Source organism: Lontra canadensis, unplaced genomic scaffold, assembly GCF_010015895.1.
Source record: "Lontra canadensis isolate GAN:19392208 unplaced genomic scaffold, GSC_riverotter_1.0 scaffold45, whole genome shotgun sequence".
Classification (NCBI taxonomy): Eukaryota; Metazoa; Chordata; class Mammalia; order Carnivora; family Mustelidae; genus Lontra; species Lontra canadensis.
In genome coordinates this window covers 5,311,964-5,339,743 of record NW_022631039.1, presented here as the reverse complement: position 1 = coordinate 5,339,743, position 27,780 = coordinate 5,311,964, and the positions used below count along the sequence as shown (strand labels likewise).

The 27,780-nt window shown below is 45.2% G+C and overlaps 1 protein-coding gene across 12 annotated transcripts in view; it reads left to right on the top strand.

Moving 5' to 3' along the window:
- The first annotated feature begins 263 nt into the window (after positions 1-263).
- The window catches only part of GTF2I (general transcription factor IIi), a 101,685-nt gene continuing 74,168 nt past the window's right edge, over positions 264-27,780 (top strand). For 11 of the 12 annotated variants that reach the window (XM_032872408.1, XM_032872406.1, XM_032872403.1 and 8 more), the window contains exons 1-2: positions 268-635; positions 23,858-23,961. In XM_032872408.1, coding sequence (XP_032728299.1) covers positions 23,863-23,961 — 99 coding nt within the window. In that variant the 5' untranslated portion in view covers positions 268-635; positions 23,858-23,862. Of the gene's footprint in view, positions 636-23,857; positions 23,962-27,780 lie in introns of all 12 variants that reach the window. The other variant, XM_032872409.1, reaches the window with a different exon arrangement.

Genomic DNA, 27,780 nt, shown 5'->3' with positions numbered 1-27,780 from the left:
CGGGCGGCCGCGCAGGCCCCAGGTGCAGCCATGTTCTTGCTCCCACCACCCGCGCCTCCATTGACAGTCCTTGCCGGAGAGGGCCGGGCGCTGCGCTCGCCGCGTCCTCGGGTTCGGGGCTCGCCCGCGCGAGGCTTCCTGGGAGTCGTAGTCCGCCGTCCCCGCCGTCGCGTTGATGGGGACAAACCCGAAACTACAACTCCCGCTGGGCGGCGCTGCGGGTGCGCACGCGCAGCGCGCCTTCGAGGAACAAAAAAAAAAAAAAAAAAAAAAAAAGGAGGAGGAGGGTGAGAGAGAAGCTCGGAGAGCAGAGAAAAGGGGCCACCGATCGCCCCCCCGCTTCCCCGCACGCGCTCTCTGGCTGAGGCCGCCCGCCTGCCGCGGTTACCCCGGCCTCTCCCTCGGTCCCCTGTGATCGGATCTCGGCGCTGAGCGAGGCCCTGCCGGGGCGGCCATGCGGCGGTGACAGGAGCTCGGCCGAGACGCCCGGGCCCCTCGCCCTCTCACCTCCTGCCCGCTCGCCCGCTCGCCTCAGCCCGAAGCTGCTCCGCCGCGGCCGCAGCTCGCGCGCGGCCCACACTCGCTTCCCTTCGGCTCCCCCAACCCCGGCGCTGCCTGGAGGCGGCTGCACTCGGGTGAGTCCCTGTCGCCTCAGCTCCCGTCCCCCGCCCCGGTTGCCATCACGAGCGGGGCCTTTATTCGAGACGCGCCCCCTCCGGGGCCTGCCCCGACGGGTGTGGGGGTCGTCGGCGGCCGCGTTGGGGTGGCCGGCACCCCCCCCCCCCCCCCCCCGGCGGGGGGGGGGGGGGGGGGGGGGCCGGGGGCGGGGGGGGGGGGAGGTGCACGCGCGCCCCGGGGTGCGCGTGGGGGAGGGGCGCGCGCGCCGGCGCTGCGTGGGGGGGCTCACGCGTGAGGCCCGCGCGCGAGCGAGCCTGCGGGCTGCGCATGCCCGGCCGCTGATTGGCCGGCTCGGGCGGTGCGGGTGCGCGCGCGGTGCCAGGCCCGAGCCGTGGGGTCGCGCTCGGCCTGGTGTCTCCGGGGCTCGTGCGCCCGGGCAGCAGACGCGCGCGATTGGCCGCCGGGCGGCCGGGGCGGCGCTGCGGCGCTGCCTGGTAACTGCGGCCGGCGGGCAGGCTGGCCGGGCCGCGCCGCCCCTCCCCGCCCCCGCTCCTCCCCGCGCCCGCTCCTCCCCGCCCCTGCCCGCGCCCAGGTGGAGCCCGGAGTGGGCTTTGTCCCGGCCCGGCCGGCGCGCCGTCCCCGCAGGGCCTGTTCTTCGGGGGAAATGGACACAATGACCGGAAGGAAAACCTCGGGCTTCAGGCCCTGGCCAGAAGCCGCGCGGATTGCGCCGGCACCCCGACGGGGCTCGGGGAGGGACGAACCCGTCCCCTCCTTCGTGCAAGTTGCGCCCTTCAGTAAAGCGAGTTCTGTGTTCTTTGTCGTGCGGCCGGGCGCTGAGCGGCCGAGGACGTTCCGGTGTCCCGTGCGGCCGGAGCAGTCGCCCGCCGCCGCGGATGCGGGGCTCCGAGCGGACGTCTCCCTTCTTCGCCTCCGGCCGCGCCGCAGACAATGGCTGGACGGGCCCGAGGGCGGAAAAGCCGTGTTCGGGCGCTCGGGAATCCGAAGGGGAAGTTAGTTTGCAAATGAGGGTGCCTCGGGGTGCCCTGCGGAGGCCGAGCCTTTCCCCGAGGCTGAGGCCTAAGACGAGGAATGACATTTTATGCGCTACTACGTCTGCATATTTGTTTTGTCAATTATTTTCCTTTTTTAAAAAGATTTTATTTATTTATTTGACAGAGAGAGAGCTCATACGCAGGCAGAGAGAGAAAGGGGGGAAGCAGGCTCTGCGCTGAGCAGAGAGCCCGGAGCAGGGCTCGATCCCAGGACCCTGAGACCATGACCTGAGCCGAAGGCAGAGGCTCAACCCATTGAGCCACCCAGGCGCCCCCAAATCTTTTTTTTTTTTTTTTTAAGATTTTGTTTATTTACTTGACAGAGATCACAAGTAGGCATAGAGGCAGGCAGAGAGAGGGGGAAGCAGGCTCCCTGCCCAGCGGTGGAGAGGCTGATGTCAGACTTGATCCCAGGACCCTGAGATCACGACCTAAGCCACCCAGGCGCCCCGTTTTGTCCATTCTTCAGCTCCAGAATGGTACCGCCTGGCGCGGAATTCCCTTTTGCTTCCTTTGGACCTTGGCTCACACCTTTCGTCTGGAAGGACTTTTTCTGCAGGCTTTGGGACTCTGTTCTTGCTCGCAGGCAATCACTGAAAGCTGTCCCTTGCATTGTTGGGTCAGAATTGGTTTCTTTGTGAGGTGTCCCGGTCAGCTTGTGTGCCCCTTCTAGGAGGGTATCTTTAGTTCCCCTGTGAGTGTGTTTGGTTCTGCCCCGTGCACTCGCGTCTGCCTAGGTAGTCAGTGGGTAGGAGGGGTAGGGATTAAGCCTTTTCTACCTTTGTCTCCCCTCCCAGTGTACAGACGGTCACTGGGCCTTGCATAGGGGAGTAACAACAGCTAACAGGTGCCCGGCATCCCTCCTGAGCACTTGTCGTGTATTTTCTTATTTAATCTTCATAACAACCCCGTGATTCTCTTGTGTCGATGAGGAACAAGTCTAGAGAAGCTGAGTAATTTACTCCTGATTACTCAGCAAGTCAGCCTTACCCCAGGATTCGATCCTAGCCGGTCTGACTCTCAACCCCTAAGCCGGTGAGCACCAGCAACCCCTGGAGGGCTTGTTAAAACACAAGTGCTGAGCCCCACCCAAGACGTTGGGATTCTGCAGGTCTGGGGTGGTGCCATGTCATTTGCATTTCTAACTAGTTCACGGCGGTGCTGCCTGGTTCACTGCAATGATGACACTTTGAGAGCCGTTCACCACGGTGCAAAATTCAGTTATGAGTGTAGGAAATTTACTCTAGATTTTCTTTCTTTCTTTTTTTTTAATAAAGATTTTTATTTATTTATTTGACAGAGATCACAAGTAGGCTGCGGGGGGGAGGGGTGGGAGCAGGCTCCCCGCCCAGCAGAGAGCCCGATGGAGGGCTCCATCCCAGGACCCTGGGATCATGACCTGAGCTGAAGTTAGAGGCTTAACCCACTGAGCCACCCGGGCACCCCTACTCTAGATTTTCATCTCAGGTTTTAAAAGGAGGCATGGATTTAAAGTACAGGACAAAATTAGAAACCTAAGTAATCTTGGCTTTTTTTTTTCCTACTCTCAATCATTTTGTAATGTATTTACAGCATTGGCATTATCTCCTCCCAGAGATGGCTGTAGCATCCCTTCACACCACCGAGTCTAATCTGGAAATCTGAAAGGCGTGATAGGGCCTGATCTTGACACCGAGATGGGGGAAGCGCTGATCTCCTGCAGCCCTGAGTCTCCCCACCCACCCGCTCCTCCCAAGCCCCAGGCACTTCCGGTGGTTTGGTTTATTTACTTACTTATTTTAATGTAGGTTGTATGCCCTACGGGGGCTTGAACCCCAGGCCCCGAGATCAGGAGTGGCGTTCTGCACACTGACTGAGCAGCAAGGCGCCCCCATTTGGTTTACTTTTAAGAATGACTACAAAGGTGGTCATTAAATTTGTAGGTTCTGAGGTTCTTTTTCTTGGGGCACAAGCCTTGAGAAAGAGTTTTGAGTTCATTGTAATGGATTTCCTTCTGGAGAAAGTAACTCAAGTTAGGTAGGAGGAATGAATGTTCTGTCATTTTTGACGATGCATTAGATAGCTTGTGTGATCGAAACCAAAGCCTAAAGGACAAGGGCCCTTTCTCCAGGTTGTTATTAAAGGAGCCGTAAATAAGACCCTGAGAAATTACTAAACACTTAACCTTTCCCTTGATTAGTGTTGGCTAGCTTCTGCATTGCATTCTACCTGACTCGGTTCTACCGTGGTTTCTTCATTGAAAACATGCATTTTAAAATATTGCAGTTCTCTTGGTAACTGTTGTGGTATAATTCACATGAAATTGTTTTGACCGCTGGCTTAAACAGATGCTGATCAAGTGATTTTTATGTATGTCTAAGCGAAAAAAAATTTCTGAAGAGTTGAGAATACTCTGAGGACAGTATTTCTGCTAGAAATACTGTTTTAGAAATACATTAGAGGCAATTTACCTCAAGAGTAATTGCCAGAAGTTTTATCAGTAGCAATCTGCTAATGATCATTGGTAGCATTTTCCTACAAAAGTTGTATACATTCATTGCGTGAAGCTTATTCATTGTTACTAACTGAAAGAAAGTTGGAAATGCAATCGGTTGGTTATAATTGTGAAGTTGAGATTTCTTGTAATTAAGGTGGGTTTTTTTTTTTTTAAGATTTTATTTATTTATGACAGATAGCAAGAGAGGGAACACAAGCAGGGGGAGCTGGAGAGGGAGAAGCAGGGACCCCGATATGGGGCTCAATCCCAGGACCCTGGGATCCTGACCTGAGCTGAAGGCAGATGCTTAATGACTGAGCCACCCAGGCACCCCTCAAGGCAGTTTATTATTATTATTATTTTGAGATTTTACTTATTTATTTGACAGAGATCACAGGTAGGCAGAGAGGCAGGCAGAGAGAGAGGAAGGGAAGCAGGCTCCCCGCTGAGCAGAGAGCCTGATGTGAGGCTCCATCCCAGGACCCTGGGATCATGACCCAAGCCGAAGGCAGAGGCTTTAACCCATGGAGCCACCCAGGTACCCCTCAAGGCAGTCTAAGTGGCAACATCGCAGCATGCACAATACTCAGTTGGCCAGAGTGTAGCCTGAAGGTGACTTGTCTAGAGAATAAAATTGAGAATTAGTATTTAAAGGCTGTAAGTACAGTGGGAAAATGATGTGGATAAAATCATCGCAAGTACTGATGGTAGCTTCTTGACACTCATTTTCCATTTTTTTTGTCCTTGACCATTCTCTTCTCTCTTGTCTGTGCTTTGCTGGAACTCTCGCCACGGCAGTTTTCCTGTTTCTGTTTTCTTTTTTTCTTTTTGTTTCTGCAGTCCTTGTCTTTCCACCCTGGCTTGTTGGTGTTTTCTTTCTGGCACTTAACTCTTCTGCTTTTTCCACTTTGGCTGGGTGGGAACCCAAGAGAAAGTTCGAAAGAGCCAGGGATTTTTAGTTGATGGGAGAATTGACTCATTGTTCCTTGGTTGTAGCTTGACTGAAAACCGTAGAGGGCTTTTGGGGCGCCTGGGTGGCTCAGTTCATTGAGGGTCTGACTCTTGGTTTCTGTCAGGTAGTGATCTCAGGGCTCAGGGTTGTGAAATCCAGCCCCGCATGGGGCTCCAGATGGGAGTCAGCGAAAGGTTTCTCTCTGCTTCTCCCTCCCCTGCTCTCTCAGGAGAGAGAGGTCCTGCTCTCTCTTTAATAAATAAAATCTTAAAAAAAAAAAAAACTATAGAGGATTTTTAAAGAATTAGTTTATTTAAAATGTAACTTAAGAGGCAAAATGTGTTTATGATCATGGGAGAAGACTGTGACCTAGACACGGGTTCTGATCCTGCCTGGTGCTCCTCCTGGTCGTTACCTTGAGCAGTTTACTTCCCTGTTTTGTGCCTCATTTTTCCTGTTTAAAAAAATAGGGATGGTGGGCGCCTGGGTGGCTCAGTGGGTTAAGCCGCTGCCTTCGGCTCAGGTCATGATCTCGGGGTCCTGGGATCGAGTCCCGCAAATGGCTCTCTGCTCGGCAGGGAGCCTGCTTCTCTCTCTCTCTCTCTCTCTGCCTGCCTCTCTGCCTACTTGTGATCTCTCTCTGTCAAATAAATAAATAAAATCTTAAAAAAAAAAATAGGGATGGTGATGAGAGAACCCTGTTTCTCTTACAGGTTGTTGTGAGGACTGAGTAAAAGACAGTGCTTGGGATGGTATGTGGCCGACAGAAAGCATTCAGTAAAATTAGCCATAAAAGCATTGTGCTGAATACTTTTGAGAAATTGAATTTTCTAAGGAAATAAACATTGTCCCAGTAATGCTGACTACAGGGTTCATCTCCCCACACTGAAGAATATAAGCTCTGGAAAGGCAGGGACTTCTTGGGATTTTTTTCCTTGTAACTGTTGAATTGTTTTGTTTTTGTAGAAGGGCTAAAGGAAATAATGTTGGTTTTTTTTTTCCCCTAAAAGTTCATGTATGTGATTATATTACAGTATAATTCTACAGAGTAGTGAAGAGTTTGGTTTTATTTGGGGTATCTGCTTAAGATGAGCTGAGAACTTATAAATTTGTGTAATGGAGATGAAACATGTCTACCTTGTGAATAGTGAATTTATCATTGAAAAATAGCCTTCTAGGGGGGCCTGGGTGGCTCAGTGGGTTAAAGCCTCTCTGCCTTCGGCTCAGGTCATGATCTCAGGGTCCTGGAATCGAGCCCCACATGGAGCTCTCTGCTCAGAGGGGAGCCTGCTTCCTCTCTCTCTCTCTGCCTGCCTCTCTGCCTACTTCTCTGTCAAAGAAATAAATAAAATCTTTAAAAAAAAAATAGCCTTCTGGACTTGTTTACTCAACGCATAAATTCACTGCGCCTACTTTCTGTCTTCAGCCCTCACAAGTTTTAGAGGTAGCGACCTCTTTCCCTACTGGTGATGTTGGCGTATTTGAGATAGAAAGTAGGAAAGGAGTTGAAAGTAGTCATTTCTTGGCTTTTCCAGGGTAATTAAAGAAGGTAAGGAAAGCGTAGCTATCTTACTTGTGGCCCAGCAGCAAACACTTCAGTTACATTATGTCATCGGTAACTTGACAGAGAAGGATGACAGCATGTCTTGTACCCACTTTATAAGTGAGGAGATAGAAACTGACCCTTGTTCTGGAATGAGTCGGAAAACCGGCTGAACAGTTATCAGGAAACCCCTTAGCTTCACTTCTCCTCTGTGCCCCTTGAAGCGTATTTAAGCTTTTTTTTTTTTTTTAAAGCATTTTTTGCTCAGTGACATTAATTACATTCAGAATATTGTACAGTTCATCACCACTGTTACTAAACTTTTTGTTTTTTCCCACCCCAAATAGACACTCTGTACCCATTAAGCAATAACTCACCATTTCTCCTCTCCCCCAGCCTCTGGTAACCTCTAATACACTTTCTGTCTCTCTGAATTTGCCTATTTTATTCTTTATTACTTACTTACTTGTAGATTTATTCATTTATTTTATTTTTAAGATTTTATTTATTTATTTGGCAGACAGAAATCACAAGTAGGCGGAGAGGCAGGCAGAGAGAGAGAGGGGGAAGCAGGCTCCCTGCTGAGCAGAGAGCCCGATGCGGGGCTCGATCCCAGGACCCTGAGATCATGACCTGAGCCGAAGGCAGAGGCTCAACCCACTGAGCCACCCAGGCGCCCCAAGAGTAACAAGTTGTATTGACTAAGGCAGCCAGGGGCCCCTTGCCTGTGTCTTTTAAAGTGGAATCATGCCGTGTTCGTCATTTTGTGTCTGGTTTATTTCACGTAGTGTGTTGTTTCCAGGCTCATCTGTGTTGTGGCCTGTGTCTGAACTCCACTCCTCTCTACGGCTGAGGAGTGTTGCACCACGCGGTGTCCAGCGTTTTATTGGTGCTTTCATCCGTTGGTGGACACTTAGATTGCTTCTGCTTTTGGGCTGCTGTGGACATTGGTTCACTAGTGTGTTCCACAGCCAGTTCTCATAACTTTTGTGTATATACTCACGAGTGAAATTGCTGGATCATTGTTTTACTTTTTAATGCTTTCTTTTGGAGCAGAAGAATTTGGATAGATCTGAACAAAAGTCCCCAAAGTGTAAGAAACCCATGTAAATAGCACTTGTCCCCCTTGTAAAGAATAAATTTGTGTCTGCTATCTCCACCATGAATTCTTCTTTCTTTCAAGTGGTTCCTCAAAAAAGTTACAAAATATACATACCACAAAACTGGACCACTTTTCATTTATAGTTTACTTATATTTAGTGTATTGTTAATCTGATAGCTACATAATACTTGCAATGAAGATACTACAGAGAAATCATATCAGTAATCATTTTAACCATTTTTTTTTTTAACTTTTTTTTAAGTAGGTTCCATGCCCAACTTGGGGCTCAGACTCATGACCATGAGATCAGGAGTCATGTGCGCTACTGACTGAGGGGACCAGGTGCCTGTTTTAACCATTTCTAAGTGCATAGTTCAGGAGGATTAGGTACAGTCACATATGTTGTTGGAACCATTACATTTCACAGGACTTTTTCTTTTCTTTTCTTTCTTTTATTTTTTTTTTCTTTAAGCTTTATTAGAGAGAGAGAGAGAGCGCGCAGGGGGAAGAGTAGAGGGAGAAGGACAAGAAACTCCCTGCTGAGCGTAAAGCCGGAAGCAGGGCTCCATCCCACATCCCTGAGATCATGACCTGAGCCAAAACCCAGAGTCTGTGCCTCCCAGGCATCCCTGGGACTTTTTCATCTTCCTAACCTGAAACTGCCTGTTAAACGCAGTCTAGCTTTCCCCTTACCCCAGCCCCTTGAACCCACTGGTCTACTTTCTGCCTGTGATTTGATGATTTCAGGGACTGCATAAGTATAGAATTGATCCTTCCCTGACTGGTTTGCTTCGCTTAGCATAATGTCTTCAAGGTTCATCCATGTTACAGGATGTGTCAGAATGTCCTTCCTTTTTAATTTACTTTTTTAAGATTTTATTTATTTATTTGGTAGAGCATGAACGAGAGAGCATGAGTGGGGGAGAGGGGCAGAGGGAGAGGGAGCTGAGCAGGGAGCCCGATGCAGGGCTTGATCCCAGAACCCTAGGATATGACCTGAGCCAAAGGCAGATACTTAACTGACGGAGCCACCCAGGCGCCTCTGTCCTTCCCTTTTTAAATCCTTATAGTGGTTTTTGGATTCTTGAAGTTTTTTTATAGTGTGGCCAAAGAAATAATTTTTTGAAACTACTGTATTGATTATATTATAGTGTAATTGTAGAAGCAGGGAGGAGTGAAGAGTTCAATCCAGTTTAGGTGTTTGGTTAAAGGGAGCCCTGGTTAGGCAGAGCGGGTGAAGATTGCTGATCCTGTGGGTCTTACCCCTTGGAGGATAGCTGTTGAGTTTGAATTCCATTTGCATACGTAGTCTGTAGCTTAGTATTTTTTACAGCAAGTTAAAAATTATTTTCTGGGGCCTGGGTGGCTCCGTCGGTCATGTGTCCGGCTCTAGATCTCAGCTCAAGTCTTGAACCTCAGGCTCATGAGTTCATGCTCTGCTTTGGGCTCCACACAGGGTATGGAGCCTACTTTAAAAGATTGTTTTTATCATGTCGATTGCTTCTGCAAAGCTTTTAGCATACTTTTTCTGGGGTATGTTGTGAAATAGTGGGGTAGTCCCTTGACTAGATATTCACTTTTTGAGTCTCCTTATTTCATAGTTTTCCCTTTATTTATAGCCTTATCTGTAGGAAGACCTTTTTTTTAACAATGGTATTTAAGAACCCACTTTTTAAAATAGTTTTTTTAAGAATTTTTTTAAAGATGTATTTATTCGAGGGAGAGCGCGCATGAGCATGAACAAGCGGGGGGAGGGGCAGAGGGAGAGGGAGAGGGAGAAGCACCCGCCCCCCCCACGCTGAGCGGGGAGCCTGGCTTAGGGCTTGATCCAGCCCTGAGATCAGACCTGAGTCAAGGCAGATGCTCAACCGACTGAGCCCCCCAAGTGCCCCGGAACAGTTTTCTTACACCAGCAGAATGAGTGGCTGAGCTTCAGTATTTATGCTTCGGGAAGAAGGAGTCCCTCGTGCTTCTGGAGCAGTACTTACTTACCCAGCATGCTGCGGGCCGTCTGGGTGTGTGTGTCCTGCGAAGCCTCGGGACACAGCCTATTTCTTGAAGGATACTGGTCTGCAGAGTGTGTTGTTGAGGGCTTTAGGATAAAGACTCTCGAGTTGAGTGTGTACGTTTACTCTAGGTTCTTTGTTTTAGATACTAGGGGTAAGGTGACTTTAAAATTAAATCTAAAAATTTTTGAGGACCGCATTTGATCTAAATACATGCATGGTGTATTTATTTTTTTAAGATTTATTTATTTATTTGAGAGAGACAGTATTCCCCCAAAAAGTTGGGGAAAATAAATGGGGAAAAAAGCAGTGGTTTATTTTGACACTTTTCTCATTAGTTTTCCTGCCCCATCAGATAATAGTTATTTTATTTAGTGGTAATTAAAGCAACTAGTTGGGAAATCTTCATTTTATCAGAGTTAGATTTGGAGAGTTTATATGCAAATAAATAGGTACATATGTGTTTGGAAAGTAACTATTTGAGTGAAATTTAAATTTTTAAAAAACTTTTTACTAAGTTATTTGACAGAGAGAGGTCACAAGTAGGCAGAGAGGCAAGTGGGGGCGGGGGGGGGGGGGGAGGGGCGGGGGGGGGGGGGGGGGGGGGGGGGGAAGCAGGCTCCCCAGTGAGCAGAGAGCCGGATGGAGGACTTGATCCCAGGACCCTGAGATCAGGACCCGAGCTGAAGGCAGAGGCTTTAACCCACTGAGCCATCCAGGCGCCCTGAAATTTAAATTTTTAAATGGTTAATTTATTGAATGCTTGTGTGAAACACCAGCAGGTACTTAACTTACAGTCTGATAACTTTGTGAGGTAAAGTACACATACTATTTTCATTTTCCAGAGTAGTAAGTTTGGGGTTCAAGAATCCCAGGGTCGGTCATATCTAGTACTGGAGCTAGAACTTGAATTCAGAACTTCGGTCTGATTCCAAACTTGGTGTTCATGATAGCTTCGCCCTGTTGCCTGCCATCTGTGAACAGTGCACTGAGCAGAAATAAAGATGGGACTTTGTAGGTCACAGTTACTTGATTTTCATTTCCTCTTCCCATTCATGCAGAGTTAGAAGAAGAACACTGATCCACCTTTCCCAGTCCTAAGTAATTTTTTTTCCTAAATAAATTTAAAAAAAAAATTTATTTATTTATTTATTTATTTTTTTATTTGGCAGACAGCGATCACAAGTAGGCAGAGAGAGAGAGAGGAAGCAGGCTCCCCGCGGAGCAGAGAGCCTGACGCGGGGCTCGATTCCAGGACCCCGGGACTGTGACCTGAGCCGAAGGCAGAGGCTTCAACCCACTGAGCCACCCAGGCGTCCCTCCTAAATAATTTTTAAATTTGTAATAAGGTCAAAGGGATACATTCTTAGTGTATTGGTAGAGCCATATCTGGACTGTCAATTTAAAAGGGTAATCTGTGCATTTGCAAACATTTTCTCTTAAACTCTAGTGCCAAGAAAAGTTGCTGATCTTCCTGAACAGCTAATAAGGTGCTTTTTTGGTTGTTTTTCAAGGACATTGCTTTGGCTACTTGTGGGGTTCAGGACTGAACTTGGGATCATCAGCTGGGCAGATCCTCTTTCCCTGGCTTCATTTTATTTTGTAATTCTCTTTCACGTGTCTTTTTTAAAAAAAGAAAATGTAGCTATTTTTGTTAGGTATCTCAACATGTTTTCTAAAATGTGGTGGAGAAGGGTATAAAGTTTTAGGCATAAATATAACCGTTACAGGTCATTTCAAATCTTAACCTTCCAAATGTATTTTGTTTCTTCTTGAGAGCGCTTGGGTTTTACTGACACGATTACCAGCTTTATTGCAGCAGGTAGAAATGAAGAATTAAACATCTTAAAATGTAAGCAGAGCCAGCCATCAAAACTTAAAAACCTTGACTTAAAAATCCATCTTGAGCCGTGGTTCATCTTAGGGATTTCTAATTTTATTTCTAAAATAAAAGAGAGAGGGAGCATAAGCAGGGGGGAGGAGAAGAGGGAGAAGCAGGTTTCCCGGTGAGCAGGGAGCCCAACATGGGGCTCGATCCCGTGACCCTCATGACTTGAGCCAAAGGTAGATATTTATTGACTGAGTGACCCAGACAGTTCCCTGGGATCAAATTATTGATTACGCTTTCTGACTTACGCATTTTAGCCAGCGAGCTGCTGTCTGATAGCCTTCATTGTGGCTAAGTTCTAACATTGGGGGGGAAACATCCACCAGAAGTTTAGGATTTATTGTTGAATTCAGCACATGTGTCAAGAGCGCTTACTTATGTGTCAGGCACTGTGTTAGTGCTAGAGTGGCAGGATTCCTCCTCCCACCCCAGTCTAGTGCAGAGACACATGGTCAGTAACAAATACTGTCCAAATTAAAAGCCCCGGGTTTGGGGCGCCTGGGTGGCTCAGTGGGTTAAGCCTCTGCCTTCGGCTCAGGTCATGATCTCGGGGTCCCTGGGATCGAGCCCCGCATCGGGCTCTCTTCTCTGCACAGCGGGGAGCCTGCTTCCTCCTCTCTCTCTGCCTGCCTCTCTGCCTACTTGTGATCTCTCTGTGTCGAATGGACAAATCTTAAAAAAAAAAAAAAAGAGGCAGCAAGACTTCAACACCCATGAGATAAGGCAAAAGTAGGAAAATTTTGATTAGCTTATATGTACTTAGTGCTTTAAACATTATGTGGGACACTCTGAAACTGACAGCAAACAAAAATTTCCCATATATCCTTCACACAAAAACCCCATTCAGTGGGGCGCCTGGGTGGCTCGGTGTGTTAAAGCCTCTGCCTTCGCCTCGGGTCATGGTCCGGGGGTCCTGGGATCGAGTCCGGCGGCGGCGCTGGGCTCTCTGCTCAGCGGGGAGCCTGCTTCCTCCTCTCTCTGCCTGCCTCTCTGCCTACGTGTGATCTCTGTCAAATAAATAAATAAAATCTTTAAAAAAAAAAAAACCAAACCCGTTCAGGATTTGCCAGATGTCACTTTTTTTTTTTTAAGGTTTTATTTATTTATTTGAGAGCGAGAGAGCCTGAGAAGGGGAGGCAGAAGGAGAGAGAGGAGAGGGAGCAGCAGATGCCCCACTGAGCAGGGAGTCCTGTGTGGGGCTCTATCCCAGGACCCAGGCTCACAACCTGAACCAGGGCAGCCCTGCCAGATGTCTCTTAGAGCAAAAGGCTCTGTCTAATCCAGGGATCACGTTTTTCACTCAGTTGTCTTGTCCCTCTAATACACCTCACTTTAGAACAGTTCCTTGGCCTTTGAAATCGGTGCCCTTGACCTTTTTGAAGATGTAGTCATTTTACAGAATGTCCCTCAGCTTGGGTTTGCCCCATGTATTTAGGCAGGAATATCACAGTGTTCTCGGTACAGTCTGTTGGGTGGGACGTGAGGTCTGTTTGTCCCTGACTAGGTTAACTTTGATCACTTGGTGTGTGCCACACTTTATTTTGTTAATAAGTATTTTGTGTGGTAATACTTTGGAGATAATGAAACCCTCTTTTAAAATTTTTAGTTAATTAATTACTTTTATTAACATATAATGTGTTACTTGTTTGGGGGTACAGGTCTGTGAATCATCAGTCTTACACAATTCATAGCACTCACCATAGCACATACCCTCCCCAGTGTCCATCACCCGGCCACCCCATCCCTCCCATCCCCCAAACTCTCTTTTTTAGAATTAAGGATTTTTTTTCTCTTGAGGCTGGTGATTTTTATTTTTTAGAATGAAGGTTAGCGCATGGACCTAAAAATCCCGTTATAGTTTTTGTCTAAATCTCAGAAAACGAAATGTTTTTCTGGAATTTAAATATTGTGAATAGTGGAATTTGGGAAACATTAACAATTTGATTAAATTTGGGTGCCTGGGTGGCTCAGGTCATGATCAGGGTCCTGGGATTGATTCCCACATCAGGCTCCTTGCTTGGGGGTGGGGAGGGCCTGCTTCTCTATCTGCCTATGCTCCCCCACTTGTGCTCCCTTTCTCAAATAAATAAATACAATCTTTTTTTTTTTTTTTTTTTTTTGTCAGAGACAGAGGGAGAGAGAGCGAGCGAGCACAGGCAGACAGAGAGGCAGGCAGAAGCAGAGGGAGAAGCAGGCTCCCTGCCGAGCAAGGAGCCTGATGTGGGACTCGATCCCAGGACGCTGGGATCATGACCTGAGCCGAAGGCAGCCGCTTAACCAACTGAGCCACCCAGGCGTCCCTAAATACAATCTTTTTAAAAAAATAATTTTACAGTAGATGGTATGGTTTAAAAGAACATGGAGTATTAAGATCAGTGAGATCTCTGTTATTTTCTACTTAATAATTCTGTAATCCCAAGCAGTTTACCTTGTTTTTCCAACGTAGAAGCTTCTTATGTTAAAAAAAAAAAAGGTTCTGCTCTGTAAAATGTGTCAGGCAAATGCCCCACTTTGGTAATAAACAAATCAAGTTAATGTCTTTGCTATCCTTCAGAAGCCAAATTAATAGGGTCAGTGAATTAACCTGAAACAGGTCTTCTGTAGCAGCTACTAAGTAGACATAATTAGAACGAATGGTAGCATGTTGAAGGAGATTTAAGACACAAGCTCTGTGTTTGCGTTCCGAACTGACTGTAGTGTATGTACCTGAAATTTAGGGATGGAATGTTTCCTGAGAAACCGATTCTTTAGCTTTTACCACTTAGTGATTATAGGTACAACATGGAGGTGTTAAGTGCCATCAGTTTCAGAGGTAGAAGGATATCAGCAGCCTAGAAGATTGTGGGAATACAGTATTAGATGATGACCCAAATTGATTTTAATGCAACCGAAACTTGTTTAGGATAAAGTCAGCTGATTGAACTGGTAGATCCTTTCCAGTTATTTTAGGCACCCTCTTATGACAAAATGTGTGACATCTTAGATGAGGAATTCTAACTTTTCTGTTTGTGCTCATCATTTTGAGGAAATTTATAAGATACAATTTATATTTAAAAGTCTGAGGTGCCATTTTACATTTTCCTTAGAATTAAGTGGTACTTGAAATTATTTTTACTTCTCACTGAAGATGTTTCTGTTGGTTTACGTACTTTAGACTATGATGGTGCCTTTCATTACTAATTTAATCAAAACTTGACTAGGATTTCTTAATAAAATGAGTTGGTAAATTTGAGTTTTACCTCACGTAAATAATAACCTGAGACTAGGTCTCATAGAATGCAGAACTACTGGAACTGACTCCAAAAAATGAAGGACGAGATCTTAAATAGTGGCCTAGATAAAGACCATCCATAATACAAGAAAACCACACTGTATTTTTAAGTGTATTTTATTTATTTAATTTATTTATTTTTAAAGATTTTATTTATTTGACAGACCCAGCGAGAGAGGAGCACAAGCAGGGGAGTGGGAGAGGGAGAAGCAGGCTTCGGGCTGAGCAGGGCGCCCCATGCGGGGCTAGACCCGGGGTCCTGGGATCGTCACCTGAGTAGAAGGCAGATGCTTAAGGACTGAGCCACCCAGGCTCCCCTTTTTAAAAAATTTTAAGTAGAGGGGCGCCTGGGTGGCTCAGTGAGTTAAAGCCTCTCTGCCTTAGGCTCAGGTCATAATTCTAGGGTCCTGGGATCGAGCCTCTAATCGGGCTCTCTGATCAGCGGGGAACCTCTTTCCTCCTCTCTCTCTGCCTGCTTGTGATCTCTGTCAAATAAATAAAAATCTTTAAAAAAAATTTTTTTAAGTAGATTGTACCTGCAACATGGGGCTCGAACTCATGACCCTAAGATTAAGAGTTACATGTTCTACCTAGTGAGCCAGCCAGATGCCTCCCGCTGCATTTTTGGGGTAGCGGTCAGAAGCTGAAGAAGTTTGGATGAAAGATTGTCTTGGTAGAAATATTACTTTGTTTTTACCTCTGAAACCTGTTGAATAATTACAGAATTGAATGCCATTACCTGTCGTAAGTGCTGTCTGTAGTTTTCCATGGGCGGTCCCCTCATGGTCGGTATTTTAGGTGCTGTTGAGTATTTTCTCAGTGTTCATCCATCCATGTGTCTGGCTGGGATTTAGGGGTTATGGCTCTTGTACAAAACATTGAGTCAGGAAAGTTAATGATTTTTGCAGTCTCAAAGTTTATTTCACCATATTTAAGTAGCTATGTGGGTAGATCTTAATTGTTTACTGCAAGTAACAATAACAGAGAGAACCTTAGCAGTTTATAGGAAATTGTGAAAATAAAGTTTTTAGAAAAAAATTTTAAAAATAATTTTATTTATTTATTTGACAGAGAGATCACAAGTAGGCAGAGAGGCAGGCAGAGATGGAGGGGGGAGCAGGCTCCCTGCTGAGCAGAGAGCCCAATGTGGGGCTTGATCCCAGGACCCTGAGATCATGACCTGAGCAGAAGGCAGAGGCTTTAACCCACTGAGCCACCCAGGCGCCCCGAAAATAAAGTTTTTGAGAATAGAATAGAATAGTGGGCCTGTTGCCTCTATCAGTTTAAATCCATTTCCTCCTGGTTGAGGACTGGGTCCTAGGTCTTGGATTTTGCTAAAATTTTACTAAGTTACTCTGTTGTTTAAACTCAACTCTGAGGGCTGTTACTTGCTGTGAAGAGGAGAGGTGACTCCTGATGGTGCCCGTCAGCAGAGTTCTGTGACACAAATTACGTGTTCACAGAGACACTTGGCCTGTAATTCATATTTTTTCTTTGAACCAAATCGTTTGTTTTTTTTCATAGAATGTGACTGATGCTGATCCGTGAAGTATTCCCTAGTGTCCCTGCAGTCTGTGCTGCATGCACAAAAAGGATACTGTCCTTTGGCTTCAGTTTGTTTGCAGTGGGTGGCCGTGACTCTAGCGCCTCCTGAAGATTGCCTAGTATTACAGTTTTAATCACTGTGTAATTATTTATCTTGGGTTCCTCTATTTAACCTTCTTTTCTGTGATTATTATTGTGCATGAACAAGGTAATTGGGAATTTGGAGATACGGATTCCAGCTCCTTGTTGTAAAAGTTAACTGTCCGTATGGCCACAGCAAGACAGCTAATCTTTCCAGGTTGGGCTTCTCATTTATAACATAATGGAGCAAGGAGGTTGCTCTAGATTTTTTTTCCCCTCCTTGATCTAAGATCACATGTTGTAAGATTGAAATGGAAAGATGCTTGTTGAAATTAACAAAATATAAATGCAAAGAAGAAATAGGGTAAAAATGTAATAAAAAAAAAAACATGATCAGCATAATATAGTACCTTCCCTTTAAAAAAAACGAAAAACAAAAAACAGAATCAGCGTAATATAGTACCTTCCCCACTTACCACTCTGATCCAAAGCTTAAATTTGAAACACAAGTACTGAAAATTTAGTAGTATTTTATGTATTTTTTTTAATTTTATTTTTTTAACGATTTTATTTATTTATTTGACAGACAGAGATCACAAGTAGGCAGAGAGGCAGGCAGAGAGAGAGGGGGAAGCAGGCTCCCCGCAGAGCAGAGAGCCCGATGTGGGGCTTGATCTCAGGACTCTGAGATCATGACCTGAGCTGAAGGCAGAGGCTTAACCCACTGAGCCACCCAGGTGCCCCTGTATTTTATTTTAGTTTTTTAAATATTTTATTTATTTGAAAGGGAGAGAGAGAGAGAGATGGAGAGAATGAGTGGGGGGAGGGGCAGAGGGAGAAGCAGATGCTCTGTGGAGCAGGGAGCCCAACAAGGAACTCGATCCCACGACCCTGGGATCATGACCTGAGCTGAAGGCAGAAGCTTAACTGACCGAACCACCCAAGCACCCAGTTTAGTAATATTTTAGAGATCACCATGATAAAAAATACTAAAGACCTCAGTGGGGTTTTTGTTTTGTGTTTTGCTGTTGTTGTTAGACTGATAATGGCATATGTGAAAATCTTCATGAAGTCTCCAACTCACTATAAAATATTCTTTTTGTTATTTTGCTGTTCAGCATGAACAGCAAGGAGAGTAAATTTTTTAAAAAGATTTTATTTATTCATTTGATAGAGATCACAAGTAGGCAGAGAGGGAGGCAGAGAGAGAGGAAGGGAAGCAGGCTCCCTGCTGAGCAGAGAGCCAGATGCGGGGCTCGATCCCAAGACCCAAGCTGAAGGCAGAGGCTTAACCCACTGAGCCACCCAGGCGCCCCAAGGATCAGTAAATTAAAAGCAGTATGGTCAAATGAAAATTTATATGGAATTGGTTGTTGGCTTATTTTGAGGTAGAACAGATCAAAACAGTAAGGACCCAGATAAACCTAACCCTTGAAATGGATCTCCAACAAGAAATCCAAGAAGACTGGCAAGACTGGCTGGAGTCTGGTTTCAGACACATCAGAAAGGCATCATATCCATTAACCAGTAGCTGCCCAGGATGGGAGATGTAGGAAACAGTAACAGTCCAGTGACGGTCATCTCCGGAAGTTCTAAGGGAGACTTGAAATCCAATCAGGGAAACGAAAGATGAGGTCAGAAAACATTCAGAACGGACGAATTGAGTTAACTGAAAAAAACAGGAAAGAAGGTCCAGCAGACTAAAGTTGCTGCTATTTTTTGCGTGCGAGGCACGCTTAGGCTCCCCCTTCCTTCTCCCCTGGTACCAGTGTCCCGCTCTGCTTTCTTTTCAGTAGGCTCCACGCCCAACATGGGGCTTGAACTCACGCCCAACATGGGGCTTGAACTCACGCCCAACATGGGGCTTGAACTCATAGCCCTGGGATCAAGAGTCACATGCTGTACGGACTGACCAGCCAGGCGTCCCCTGCTTTGCCTTCTCAGTAACTGCCTGCCTTCCTGTTCCATGTGGTCCTAGCTAGAATGCCAGGTGCAGGGAACCCCGGATCATTTTGTTCAGCGTAGCCCCTGCAGTTACACCAGGCTTGCGACACAAGCCCCCAGAACTCTTGTACATGACGTAGTGGGAAGATAATGGTAGTCTGTTTCCTCTGGGGTCGCAGTATGGGTGTGCGGTGAGCCTAAAGATGCGTGTGACTGTCACCTCTGTCTTAGGAGAGAAACCCATTTGCTCCAGAAGTGAAGACTCTGTGGGATAGAGAGAACTTTAATGATGTCTTGTGTTTCCGGACCTAGTTGTGGATCCTTTCAGCTGAATAATTAACTTAGACATTAAAAATTCCTTTCTTGGGGCGCCTGGGTGGCTCAGTGGGTTAAAGCCTCTGCCTTCGGCTTAGGTCATGATCTCAGTGTCCTGGGATCGAGCCCCGCATCGGGCTCTCTGCTCAGTGCAGAGCCTCTTTCCCCCTCTCTCTCTGCCTGCCTCTCTGCCTACTTGTAATCTCTGTCAAATAAATAAATAAAATCTTAAAAAAATTAAAAAAAAAATTCCTTTCTTGGGGTGGTTGGAAATAGGAATTCGTAACCTTACAGTCTAAGATAGTTCTGGCAAATTCATAAATTAGTCTTCAGAATAAAGATAAGATGTGGTTCCAAGGGCGGGTGGAACTAATAAGAAGGTTCTAAAATGACAAAAAAAAGCTGGTATAAATAACAAAAAGTTGATGAGATGGGAACTTGGAAGGGCTAATACAGAAAGGCTAATAGGAGAAAGAAAGTGGTAACTCAGATAATAGAAGTGAAAACCCCTTTTATCCTGAAGGTACCACGCCTTATGGGTCGAGAGGCTCAGAAATGGAAGCCCCGAGCCTGCACAGAATGAGGAGTCAAATAGACGTTTTCCCTCTCAGTGAGATGAGACCCAAAATTGGATGAGGGATGAGTAAGATCTTCTCCATCCCTGCTTGTGGTCGGGTTCACATCTGGGTGGCCCAAGCAGCCTGACCCCCTGGACTTGGATTATGGTGATCCCAGGGAGGTGGTGTTCCCAAACACCGGAAAGAATGTGCCTTCATCATAGGTCTCGCATTTAAAATAATTTTTCTTTTCTTTTGTGTGTGTGTGTTTGTGTGTGTGTGTTTACTGTCTTACGGAACACATAATCATTTTGTTCTTTTTCCTTTTTGTCCCAAAGAATATTCCAAATGACGTTTAGAGATAGAAATCTGCCTATTAGCCTTCCTTGAGTACAGAGCTAACTGTCCCATTTTAGTTGCTTTCAGTGGTGATTTTCCTGTTGTTCATTTCTGGTCTCTCTCTCTCTCTCTCTCACACACACACACACACACACACACACACCCTGTTTAAAATAAATCAGGAAAAGAATACAGGGGTTCTGCGCAAGTGTTTTATGAGAACACTGGCTCCTGTGAAGTTCTTTTTTCTGGGCTCTGCGAATATACTTTTGTTTCGCTTCTGTGCTTTTACTCTTTTCTCCCTTACAGGGTTGTTGTGAGTATGAAGTAGATGATAAACCATGATGGGTGCAATGAATAGATCTTTCTTCTTCTTCTTCTTTTTTTTTTTTTTTTTTTGGTCTAACTGCTGTTTTTTTTTTTTTCTTTTCTTTTTTAAGATTTTATTTATTTATTTGATAGACAGAGACCACAAGTAGGCAAAGAGGCACACAGAGAGAGAGAGAGAGGAAGGGAAGCAGGCTCCCCGCTGAGCAGAGAGCCCGATGCGGGGCTCCATCCCAGGACCCTGGGATCATGACCTGAGCCGAAGGCAGAGGCTTTAACCCACTGAGCCACCCAGGCACCCCTCTAACTGCTGTTTAAAACGAGGGGGCTTATAAAAGGTCAGAGATGAAGGGGGACTTGGAAGCAAGTGGTTGATGTAGTGCTTCAGGGTCTGGGGACCCACAGCCTAGTCTGCCAGTGCCTATCATGCCTCATGCTCCATAAGCTTGTGTCAGCAGCCCGGCCTGGTGTGTGGCCTTGGTATGCATCGTCAGTGCCACTGCGTGATGGCAGTTCCTTTCTGGGAAAGAGAAGAGGAGGGCAGTGGTTACCGGGTGAGGGGTGCAGGGAGAGTGTTCCTTGAAGAGACTGCCCAGGGAAATGACCTCTTGGGACAGGCAAAGAACAGTTCAGAGAGTTTCTGTTGTAATGCAAATGTACACTTTCCTGAGAGCAGAAAGCCCCAGACAAAATGCACCCCCTTCCCCATCAAGCCCTGCTGGATTCATCACCTCCAAGGTTCTTCCCTTTGATAAGTGCTACGGTGCCTCCTGAGAAGTTCTGGTAATGAAACAGGACCTCTGTTCGCCTGCGGCACCCCTGCAGGGCTGTCTGTGTGGTGTCTGTCTCCCCATTTCTTAATACTCATTGAGCGTGAATGACCACGTGGCGGATTTCCGGCAATTTAAGGTGAGAAGCAGAAATCGCAGTAGGCAGAAAATTGTCCCAGTGTTGTGTTCTGACACTAAGAATGGCTATAACCTTTGACACGAAATTGAATTTGTAACATGAGAACATGTCCCCTTTTCACGACTCCTTTTTCCCTTTTTGGAGAACTGAGAGAAAAGGGAGATGAGTAAGAAATCCTATGAACTTTCAGAAATAATGACTGTATATTCTAAGTGAATGTTATGATTATGGCAAAATAATATGCTTTTGCAGTTCATTTTGACTGAGCCACATTTTAATATAAATTTACTTAAACTCTTTCCCAGGAGAAAAGAATGGGACCCAGGCTGTTAGGGAAAGTAATTTCTATGTTTTAAGTGTTCTCTTGCTGAATACTATTGTTCCTGAGTCTGTCTCTTTTCAGGATAGAGATCTTGTTTTGGAAAACAAAATTGCTTCTGTTTGTTCACAGATTCAGGGATAAGTATCAGTTTTTGTTACTGATTTTCCTTTTTTTTTTTTTTTTTTTTTTTTAAGATTTTATTTATTTGACAGAGAGATAGAGCCAGAGAGGGAACACAGGCAAGAGCAGTGGGAGAGGGGGAAGCAGACTTCCTGCTGAGCAGGGAGCCTGATGCGGGGCTGCGGGGCTCCATCCCAAGACCTGGGGATCATGACCCCAGCGGAAGGTAGACATTTAATGACTGAGCCACCCAGGTGCCCCTTGTTACTGTGTTTCATTGTAAAGTGTTATTTCCCAAGTATGCACAATTTGTTACTTGTTGATGCCCAAATTTAGCCTAGTAGTTAACCGGCTGGGAAACAAATGGTGGGAGCTAGGTCACTTTTATTTATTTATTTATTTTGAAAGTAAGGTCAGTGCCCAACGTGGGGCTTGAAGTCACTACCCCAAGATCCAGAATCGCATGTCCTACCGATTGAATTAGCCAGGTGCCCCTAGAAAAAAGTTTTTTTTTTAGTATTAGCAGTGCTTTTGTTTTTGAGAGAGAGCCCAGGAACTGGGGTGAGAGGTGGGGGGGGAAGCACAGAGGGAGAGGAGAGAGAGAATCTTAAGTAGAAATGAAGCCCTCCACAGGGCTTGATCAGATCACTACCCTTAGATCATGATCTGAGCTGAAATCAAGAGTCAGCTGAACCAGTCGGGCACCCCGGTATTAGTAACTTTAAAATAATGCTTTTGATTGTGGCTTCTTAGAGTCTTTATGTGGTATATTTTTGCTTTTTTGCAATTTTCAATTTCTATAAGATATGCATAACAAAATTACCATTTTAACCATTTTAAAATGTACAGCTCCCTGGCATTAAGTGCATTCATATTGTTCTGCAGCTCTCAGCATCATTTAGCTCCAGAACTTCATCTTCCAAATAAAATTCTGTACACATTAACAGTAAATCTCCACTACCCACTCCTCCTCATCCCTGGCGGCCACCATTCTACTCTCTGGCTCTGTGAGTTTGCCTGTTATGTAGGTATCTCCTGGGAGTGGAGTCATAATACTAGTTTTGTTGTGTCTGGCACATTTCACTTAGAATACTCTTTTCGAGGTTTGTTTATATCATAGCATGTTTTGGAACTTTCTTCTCTCTCTTTTTTTTTTTTAAGATTTTATTTATTTTTTTTGACAGAGATCACAAGTAGGCAGAGAAGCAGGCAGAGAGAGAGGGGGAAGCAGGCTCCCTACTGAGCAGAGAGCCCGATGTGGGACTCGATCCCAGGACACTGGGATCGAGTCCCACATCGGGCTCCTTGCTCAGCCAGGAACCTGCTTCTCTCTCTGCCTCTCCCTGCCACTTCACCTACTTGTGCACTCTCTCTCTCTCTCTCTCTCTCTCTGACAAATAAATAAATAAAATCTTAAAAAAAAATAAGGAGGAATTCTATGCCATCGGATGTACATGTCCCATTTTGTGCATCATTCAGCTGACGGTGGACGCCTGGGTTGTTTCCACCGCTTGGCTGTTGTGAATAATGCTTTTGTGAACATGGTGTAGACATATCTGAGTGTCTGCTTTCGGTTTGGGGTATACACCCAGAAGTGGGATCTGTGTCGTGGTAATTCTGTTTAATTTTTTTAGGAACTGCCGAGTTGATTTCCACCCTGGATGCATGATTTTATGTGCCCGAGTGCGGTGTACGAGGGCTCCAGTTTCTCCATATCCTTGCCAGCACTTTCTGTGTAGTGTCATGTGTTGCATTTTTATGGTGTTGGAGGGTTAGCGAGGCTCTTTTCTGACACCCAGGTAGCGGAAAATGTTTTCTAAAGAGGATAATAATGCTGTATTGTAAAGCATTCTTAGATGTTATTTGTCCTTCTTGGTAAGAACAGAGAAATTATCTTCACCAGTCTCTGTCTGCCTTACCCACTGCACGTGTGCCTGGGAGGAAGGGAGCTTTGCATCTGTGTGCTGTGACAGGCTGTGAGAAGTGATCACTGGACGGTGTAGCGCTTCACCTCTAATTCTCACATGGGAGATTTTTTTTTTTTTTTCTTTTCCTGAGAGCACGGGGGGGGGGGGGTGGGGGGGGAGGGAGAAGCCCGCTCCCCGCTGAGCAGAGAGCCCCACGTGGGGCTAGATCCCAGGACCCTGGGGTTTTGACCTGAGCCAAAGGCCGATGCTTTAACCAACTGAGCCACCCAGTCGTCCCTCACTTGGGAGACATTTTAACTGGTCGTGGGTGACATCTGAATTTATTTTGGGGATTATGCTGACCTAATTTTATGGAAATTAGTTGGAAATTTAGGGGATAGATTTTATATCTTAGAGGATGGGAGTTTTTGACAAATTGAATACTCAGCTTCTGGGCTTTTTTTCCTCTTATGCAAGAAAACTGTAAATTAGGCATCTGTGGAGGACTGTCGCAGCTCTGAACATCTGTGTAGAAGGACATTGTAAATTTCTGCCACTCACTGTCGTTTTTCTTTCCTAGGGATCATGGCCCAAGTAGCAATGTCTACCCTGCCCGTTGAAGACGAGGAGTCCTCAGAGAGCAGGATGGTGGTGACGTTCCTTATGTCTGCTCTGGAGTCCATGGTGAGATGGCTTTATAGTTAGAAAATGTTTGTAGTTGGATAGGGATTGGGCTTGTGGGTGAGATTGAGGTTTTTTGGAAACATACATGTTTTCTGGTTTTATAAATAAGAGATTTTTGCTTGAATAGTAGTTCTGGATTTAAGCCTTTCAAATCATTTTGTTACCATGTTTCCAAACAATCTGAACTTACCTAAATGTTTAATTTTTTACATTTAATTTCAGTTGTTCACCTATCAATATCTTAGGCAATTTCTTGTTTCGCAAGCAGTAGCTTTGAATTTATGTGGAACGCTGAAGACACTCTGGATGAGCTGGTGTGTGCTGGTGTGTGCTGGTGTTCAGTTGTGTCTGTGAAGAGCACTGGCGGAATTCTGAGCCCTAAGAGCACACTTACTCTTTACGTTCCATATTGTGCTTGCGCTCACAGTTGTTCTTGCCCCGCTAACTCTTACTAAATATGTAGTGTTAGCTCTTCATTTTTAAGAAACCTGTATTGTATACATAATTATAGTAAACTGTTACGTATCCTTTTGCTGTATTTTTGTATTACTGTGGTGGTAGTAATAATAGTTTGCTCAGTCATGTTTTTATAGATCTATAGCTGGAAACCTGGTATTTCAGCTCATAGACTTATAAGAGTCAGACTTAGGTATTTTCTGACATATTGAAATTAAACATGTCCTAGATAGGAGAGGGCTGTGTATTTCCGGTCCTAAGTGTGACTCGTATTAGATAGCATTGAACCTCACAGGTGTCCGTATGACAGAGTTTGCAGGTTGGTTACCTTTCCCCCTTCAGGCATTTTTTCCTTCTTCGTACTACTTGAGAATTTTGAAAAATTCTTTACTTAAAGAAAGTTAGTGGCTATGTATTGCTACCTTTTTTTTTTTTTAAGATTTTATTTATTTATTTATTTATTTGAGAGAGAGCGCACGCAGGGGGAGGGTCAGAAGGAGAAAGAGACACTCTTAAGTAGACTCCCTGCTGAACAGGGGGCTAGATCCCAGGACCCCAGGATCATGACCTGAACTGAAGGTAGACATTTAACCGACTGAGCTATCCAGGCTCCTCTGAATAATAGTTTAAAGGTTAAATCCTACTGTTTTTTTTTTTTTTTTTAAGATTTTTATTTTATTTGTCAGAGAGAGCGCGTGCCCATGTGCACAAACATGGGGAGTGGCAGGCAGAGGGAGAAGCTGGCTGCTGCTGAGCAAGGAGCCTGATTTGGGACTCCATGCCACGACCCTCGGATCATGACCTGAGCTGAAGGCAGACGCCAAACCACCTGAGCCACCCAGGAGTCCTACTCTGGTTTTTTTTATTGTTTTTGTTGTTGTTGTTGTTTTTTAAGATTTTACTCGTTAATTTCAGACAGAGAGAGAGCATGAGCAGGGGGTGGGGATACAGGGAGAGGGAGAAGCAGACCCTCCACTGAGCAGGGAGCTCGACACAGGGCTCAATCCCAGGAGCCTGGGATCATCACCTAAGCCGAATGCTTAACTGACTGAGGGCCCCCCCATCCCCATTGGCCCCCTACTGTTTATTAAAATGGTTTTCCTTAATACTATTCTATACATAGAATAACTCGGTCAGATGGAACCCATTCTCTTCCTTAGACTGTCTAATTTTCTTATCTTTGGCAAAGTCACTTCTTTATTCTTAGGTTTTATGTCTTCCTCACCAGCAGAAAGACTCTCTCTCCTCATATTCCTCGTTGTAAATTATGAAGTGTAATTATAAGCGTATAGGTCAGTTTCATCTTTTCCCTTGGTCCATAGATTTCTTTGATCTAATCTTTGGGCAGTACATGAATCTGGCCCTGCTGTTTCATTAATGCTGCCTTTGGTGACAGGGGTGTCCAGCTAAGTGTGGATAGTGATGCGTAGGCATGTACCCTCACACCCTCACACCCTGGCCTACAACAGAGAGGAAATAACTCTTCCTTCCAGGTGAGCAGCAACAGCGTATCTCATATAAATGTCATGTTATGGAATGATGGGGCAGCATTAGTCCTGCTGGCACAAGTGTTGGCTCCACCTGTAGGTCAGAAGTTTTGTATTAGGGTTTTGCTATATTTAAAAAGATTTCCAGTCATCTCGTAGGCGTAAACTTACTTATTCAAGATAACATTTTAGAGCAATATTTTGCAGATAATTTCTATTTAAGGTGGTTATTGTGTAAATAAAAACCGATTAGAGGAAAGCTGTAGTTTGCAACAGATGCTACTGAGCACATGGGCTATTTGCCCCCCTCCCAAAAGTCAACAACAAAAAGCAAAAGAAAACCGCCCAAACTTCCAAGCCTTTATAATGTGGTAAGTTAAAATTCTAGATGAGTAGAAAAAGTAATAGCACAAACTTAGAAAAAAGAAGGAAAAATACATAATTATATATTTAAATCCATAAATAGTTTTTCAATGCCTGAAATAAGTGAGGTGCTTTTATGTATCAATAGGGAAACATATCACTAAGATAGTAGAAAAATAAGTAAGCGGTATGTTACTTTACAGAAACGGTATTGTACTAAGGTACAATACTCTTTATTTTTAATACCAACCAATCAGTGGATTATTATTATTACTATTTCTAAGGATTTTATTATTATTATTATTATTAAACATTTATTTATTTGAGAGACAGTGAGAGAGAGCGTGAACGAGGAGAAGGTCAGAGGGAGAAGCAGACTCCCTATGGAGCTGGGAGCCCGATGTGGGACATGATCCTGGGACTCCAGGATCAGGACCTGAGCTGAAGGCAGTCGCTCAACCAACTGAGCCACCCAGGCGCCCAAGGATTTTATTATTTTAAGTAATCTCTACACCCAGAGTGGGCTCAAACTCAGCAACCCCAAGATGGAGTCGCCGTGCTCTACCAGCTGAGCCAGCCTGGCGTCCCGGAGTGGACTATTGATTAAACTAAGATGCCCTTTTAGAATGTTCCTGGAAAAGTTAACGGTATCATTTGTTAAGAATATTTTGATTTCGTTCCACTAGAAGGTCAGATGGGAGTATGAGCTGATAGACTCTTCTTAAAGCAGTTTGCAGTAGGTTCTGAGAACCTTGGAAGTATTTACTTTCAGAGTCAAAAGTTTTTTGACTCGTTTCCTATCTCTTTGACACTCTGCACACAAATATTTTGTCACCAGATTATTTCGGTGTTATTTTAAGAAGTGATCATTAGAATCACCAACACTGCCAGTAACGTTAGTACCAAATAAAAGGAAATGGAATGTTATATAAGAGTTAAGATTTTTAAGAACTTTTTTTTTTAAAGATTTTATTTATTTATTTGAGAGAGAGAGAGTGAGAGAGAATGAGAGGGGAGGTCAGAGGGAGAAGCAGACTCCCCATGGAGCTGGGAGCCTGATGTGGGACTCGATCCTGGGACTCCGGGATCATGACCTGAGCCGAAGGCAGTTGCTCAACCAACTGAGCCACCCAGGTGCCCAAGATTTTTAAGAACTTTTAATTTCATAAGAATATACTTATTCCAAGCAAGCCATGCTTATTTAAAAAAAAAAAAAAAATCACCCCAGCATGATTCGCCTGGTGCGTTCGACAGGGATACTCTGGAGGTGGGATGATGTAGTAGATGTTGTCAGTTGGCTTCAGACTTCCCTTTAGCCCTGATGGCCCTGACCCTTCCTGGTGCTGTGAGTGTTCCAGGCTCCCTGGCCCAAGGTCTCCCCTTTCTTTGGGAGGGCCCTCCCCGCTCAGAGCTCCCCAGACTCAGCCACACCAGCCATCAACTCTCTGTCTGCCAAATCCTGCGCCCCTCACTTCTCTTGGGTGTTGCTGTAGAGCGTGCTCTCCAGTAAGCC